Source organism: Alosa alosa, chromosome 9 (assembly GCF_017589495.1).
Source record: "Alosa alosa isolate M-15738 ecotype Scorff River chromosome 9, AALO_Geno_1.1, whole genome shotgun sequence".
Classification (NCBI taxonomy): domain Eukaryota; kingdom Metazoa; phylum Chordata; class Actinopteri; order Clupeiformes; family Clupeidae; genus Alosa; species Alosa alosa.
The window spans coordinates 1,934,745-1,940,430 of NC_063197.1; the positions used below are offsets into that span (position 1 = coordinate 1,934,745).

Sequence of the window (5,686 nt, forward strand, 5' to 3'; positions counted from 1 at the left end):
CATAAATAAAAAAAAATGTTCTCTGAAATGGCAAAAACTACCTACCTAATATATATACATTATTTATTGTTTACAAATAAAAATCTATAACACATTTGAACCATATTTTTGTCCATCATGTCTTTGACTCAATAATTAGTGTTATTTTTTAGGAGTGGATTATACAGAGGCAGTGACAGTACATTACAACAATCAATAGGGTCCTGTATAGATTTGTAAAAATGAACAGTCATTAAACCCCTTTGTATAGATTTGTAAAAATGAACAACTCAGAAGTGGCAGATGGAGTCAGAAGTGGCAGCTGGATACAGTAAGCGGCCATGCGCTCCTTTGTATAGATTTGTAAAAATGAACAGTCATTAAGCCCCTTTGTATAGATTTGTAAAAATGAACAGTTATAATACATTGGATTTGTAAAAATGAACAACTATTACAATATATTGGTCTATTTTTTTTTCTTTTTTATGATGATGATGATTTGTATTGGATTGAATAAGTCATATTTTGATCATGTTTTTAGAGCTCATTTTTCATTTGTAGGTATCGTGGCATGTAGACATAGAAAAAGAAATAATCAGCTTTCTCTCTGATTGATTTTTGCACCTCAGTGTCTATGTAAATCCGTTGCACAAGATAGTCCTCCTGTGCCCACACAACAAAATCGCACCACTGCATCCCTGTGAGGAGCAGTTGCCCTTGTACTTTGCCAGTAATAGGCGTGGCTTTTTTAAGTTTTGGGGAACCATTTTCCATTTTTACGTATTTGCAGTCTACAAAGTTTTTGACATTAGGGCATTTGAATTCAACAAGGCCGAATTGGGGGTTTGCGTTTGGATCATAAACAACACCATCTGGAGAAGCAGCAAGCCAGGGGGTGGTTGGATGAATAACTAGACCACTGGGTGCATAGTTGACATGGACTAACTTACTATATTCAGCTGCCACTTCTGACTCCATCTCAGCCCCCCTCTTCATGTCTGCCGTTTGTCTTGTTCCCTTAAATATTCGGTCTGCAAGCGACTCAGCAGAGCTCTGGCCTTTGACATGGCAGATCTCCCGAAACCTAGAGGCGGTCACCCGCGGCTTTCGGAGCTCATGTAGCTATTTCAATTTTGTTTGCCATTTCCATGGACATGGACAAACTGTTTAGGTGAAGCTGCTGCTCCTTGGTACATACAAATGCACAATCTGATGGTGTGCAATCATGTCCATCCAGCAGCAAGTGTGGTGTTGGTGGTGTGTCATGAATATGTGTGATGTACCGGGTCTTCTGTGCAGGCTGTTGATAGGACAATACACTTCCCTTTTGCACTAACCCGATGCCAATTTCCACAAGGGGCTGGTCAGACCTCATGTTCATGGTGGTCACAAGTGGCTGATCCTCAAGGCTAAAGCGACTGTATGCTTCTGATATTCGGAACATGCAGGGATCAGGTAATGGACCGACCAGGCCTCTGTAGAATCCACTCCTAAAAAATATATAGATACATTGTGTTAATAAGGGAGGAATACAGCGAATGAAAAAAATGGCAACAACTTCCTTTATGAAATTACATTCTATTTACATTATACATTACATTCAGACAATAAAGGTGTTGTTGATGAAAACTTAAAGACTACCCTTTACCACACAGAAAATTGGTAAGGAGTTAATGAGCGCATTGATGAAGAATTGGACCAATAAGCATAATTGGCCGAATATCCGATGTCATCAAGCAATGTTGATTGTACAAGCAATTTATATCTACCTTTTATTAAGACTTATTCAGCTATTACTTATTTAAGCCACTTGGAGGAGTATCGCACTGGGTGTGGCACATGGGATTTAGATATATCTACAGGTGTGGTGATCAATTATGCCTGGACCTGGGATTATTTCCTAGGGGGGAAATCATCTCTTATTACCTTACTCCAGTCTGTACCCTTCGCTTTGGTACTGGCTTGGTGAAGACCATGGCGTTGATGGGTCCAGGCTTCACACCCTATCAGACAAATACAATTACTGAGAGTGGGATCACTTCAAAGCAATGATCAATGAAAAAAAACTTCAATCTCCTTAAAATTACCATAGTTCTTGGCTTGTGCCATTGCTGTTCTGACTCTGTGCAGCTATGAACAGGGGGTACCACTGGTATTTCAAGTTGTGAATAGTGTGCCGTTTGATACAGCAGGGCCACTATGTGGCTGCATAAAGCAGTGCCTGCCACACAGGAACATGTCTTCTGTGTCATTACCACTGGCGTTGAATCACCAAGTGTAATCTGAGAAGAAAGAGAAAGAAAGAAGTCAGCCTGCTTTAAAAAAAAGCCGTGGTGTTATTTAACATATGCAAAAACCTAAACTGCTGAATGCTTAGACCATAAACTTTCTCACCCTATTCAATGTTGATTACATACAAAACTATCATTACATTAACATTAGGCAACATGGGGGAGGGTTAGGATGAATAAAGCTGGAGCTCCTGCCTACACTTAAACGATGTGGCATCTCAGACTTCAGCATAGACCTGTAGCACAATGATCTGACGCCAACTTGCCCTGTCATCCTGTCTTTATTGGACACTATAAAATAACAGATTAAGTTGTTAGCGTTATGGGTCATTGGTGATAACCTGTGTATCAACAGCTATGCATCATTCACGTCAACACATCCTACAAGTAGCAGCAAGCTAAACAGCCGTTACATGATTGAACTACCTCACGTGAGTTAACGTTAGTTAGACATAACATTACGGTTCACAGACAACACTGTCAAAGTTAACCTCACTATTAGCTAATGTGAATTAAATCTAGATAAAGCACACCGTGTTTACTACATTGCTACTCAGATAGCATACTCATCATGACACCCACACCGAAAAAAACAAACAATAACGATTGCTATAGCTTCTAACTAGACTATCTATTAACGTATGAAGTAAGCTATAGCTAGCGCTAACATTTACTAACGTTAGTCAGTTAGTTTAAATTATGTTCTTACCTTCATAGTTGTGTATGTACGTGCCCACATACAACCTAAAACCCTTGTCCATTTTAAATGATGGGACCTTCGACATGTTGCAGATGCGGTGGACATCTGTCATACTCAATTTTGGGAGTTCTTGAAGAGACCGGGTGTAAAACACAGCTGTCGCCATCGTAGCACCGGAAACAGCTGAGCAGTACAAAGTAGAACGCGGAAGCGATTGTGACTGATTGTGCAAGTAGCCCATTAAGGTTTTGCACCTACGTCATAATGTCATGTGACCGTTTGTTTACAACTAGAGTGGTAGGCAAGAATGGTAGGCAAGGCACTGCAGAGAGTGGTAGGCAAGTCTACAACAGTCGGGTTGCATAGGCTGCACATAGTTACAAATAGCTTCAAAATTGAAATATTAATATCAAATATTGACCAGGATGCCGACCACTTGTGTAGGCCCTAACAGTTGGTTTTACAATAAGAAGCAAAAAGGCGACGAACGACCGTTTAGCCTACCTATCCTCGTGGTTGTGGAGGATGATCGTTAGCAGCTGTGAAGTCTTTTATTCTCAAGATAGCCTAATGGTGTAGCCTACTGTCTACGAAGACGTAGGCTAAAATACAACTATCTACAGTCATCCTAAAATGAATTGCCAGAGATGCTGAAAAGTGCAGCATTTTAAACATGGCAAGATTATTTTTACCGGAACAGTTTGTTCTAATTTGTCTCGTGAAATTCGTGCTTGTGGACATCAATCACCTATCTTCTGTCCTTCTATTTCAAGTTATCATGAGTGTCATTTGATTATATTATCACAACAAATGCTAATAAATGAAAACAGAATAGGCTTATGTGCTATAGGCTAACGTTACAGGTCACTTAGGCTAACTCCCGTATGTCAAAATAAACTGATTTGATCCTAATTGTTTAGCGATCACACACAACAACTTAACACAGCAACCCCAAACACCACTGTTGAACCTAGGCTACTGCTTCAGTCATGTAAGATTTTGTGTCAGCTTTCAGAAGGAAGACATGTTCCTTTCTGGTCAAATTTCACAGCTTCTAAGAAAGTCTATCGTCTTCGTGTAAACCAAGTTTTGAACAGAGAAAAAAAGTTAGGCTACCATTAGGCTACATGCAGGTTCTCCCATAACGTTATTGATACAGATCAATGCACCAAATCAGGGCGATTTTAGCGAAACAACGTTCCTGTGACAGGCTATAAAATATTGAACAATGGGATAACGTTTCATCACCCTTATTGATGCCTGAAATGTTGACATTGCTGAAATACAGAGATGTAGCCTACTGAGAGGCAGCTGCAGACAACGATGTTCAATGGGTTCAACTTGTCCCTTGCCTACCAGCTGGATGTAAACAAAGCTATAGAACCTAGAATACGTCACATGAAAAACGTTAATAGGCTACTGTTAGACAGAGCCACGATTTGGGGTAATGACAGTCAATAAATGCATTGATATACAATATAACACAGTGTAATTATTGTGTAAACTATGTAGTTATCCTACCATTACAACAATATTAAATTCCAGACCTTAGTTCTTAGCCTGCTATATAAGGTGACCTTTTTTCCGCCCTTTTACGTGTCACTTAATATTAATTTCTGTACAAAATCAAGACGGGAGATTCTTTAGAAAACGCAATTGCACCCACCCCATAAGTGTATCTAAATTATCGCTATATAAAATAAATGACCTCGTACAGTGACTCGAAAAGCTGTAAACAGTGTTTTTGAGACTGCGTGTAGCCTACAAAAGCGCATGGAGCTCCTGTGAATTTTGATTTTTCAACGAGCAACTGTAACACAGCTAGTCTAACATTACTTGTTTGAGTTTTCTACCCCGCGTTTCCTCTGGTAGTCACTGATCTGAGCTAATGAGCGAATTCCCTAGCCAAGCCTAGCCTATCGTCGCGGGAGAATAAAAAAAAGTTTAAACGTTTTTTAACTTCTCCAGTGTAATGGTGGGCATTCTAAGTTAACCGTAGCATTAGGCCTATCTATTTAGTAACCCCATGGTAATGCGAGCGATCATAATAAAATATAAAACGTGACATGTAAGTCCTTCGATAAATTACCAGGCTATGAACTCATAAACATGAACAGCTTTTTGTCATCGTTTGTCATTCACCGTGCTGTGAACAGCATTAAGAGCTTGAGATTCAGACAGGTGAGCACCTGGGAATGGTGTGCATCGTGTCAGAAAATAGCAATTTGATCAGTGATCATGCATCATCAGCGCAAGCTTGGTTTGAAACTTTCTGGGGATGGGGATTTTACACGATCCTTCATCACTGGGCTAGCCATCACTGGGCTAGTGTGCCCTGCTGTGTTAATATGACCGTGCTGATGCTAACAGCTGCAGCTCCCTCAAATCTAGGTTCTCTCATGCATATTAGGCTAGCTTTTGCCAATGAAAATGAATGCAAAATAAAAAAAACAGTCCTGCTCCTAACTGAAGAAACGTTTACGTTACCAACAATGTTAACAACAAACTCAGTTTCACTGCTGCAAGTACAAAGTTGGCTGTAAATATGCTTCGCCATATTTAACGAACCAGCTAGCTTTGTGATAACAAAATCTTACCTTTTATGTGTTTAGTCCACTGAAAGTTATCCACATAACGATTAAATCCACAGTTATGGAGGAATTGTTTTGGGGAAGCAGTTGCACTTTATCCCACTTTTGCTGCCCTTTTTAAAATT

At 39.7% G+C, this 5,686-nt stretch overlaps 1 protein-coding gene across 1 annotated transcript; it reads right to left on the reverse strand.

Moving 5' to 3' along the window:
* Nucleotides 1–1,093: 1,093 nt before the first annotated feature.
* On the reverse strand, nucleotides 1,094–3,193 carry LOC125300207. The gene is made up of 5 exons (XM_048251918.1): nucleotides 2,980–3,193; nucleotides 2,470–2,561; nucleotides 2,067–2,261; nucleotides 1,906–1,982; nucleotides 1,094–1,469 (listed from the first exon to the last, which is right to left on the reverse strand). Exons 1-5 carry the CDS (start codon nucleotides 3,134–3,136, stop codon nucleotides 1,094–1,096), a joined length of 897 nt encoding a protein of 298 aa, XP_048107875.1. The 5' UTR covers nucleotides 3,137–3,193.
* Nucleotides 3,194–5,686: the final 2,493 nt, after the last annotated feature.

Excerpts from the sequence above, each read along its gene's own strand:
- LOC125300207 (XM_048251918.1), bottom strand. The coding sequence starts at position 3,136 with ATGGCGACAGCTGTGTTTTACACCCGGTCTCTTCAAGAACTCCCAAAA. Across the intron at positions 2,262-2,469 it reads AGATGCCACATCGTTTAAGT|ATTACACTTGGTGATTCAAC; the intron begins GTAGGCAGGAGC and ends CTTTCTTCTCAG. Across the intron at positions 1,470-1,905 it reads AGGGTACAGACTGGAGTAAG|GAGTGGATTCTACAGAGGCC; the intron begins GTAATAAGAGAT and ends TATATTTTTTAG.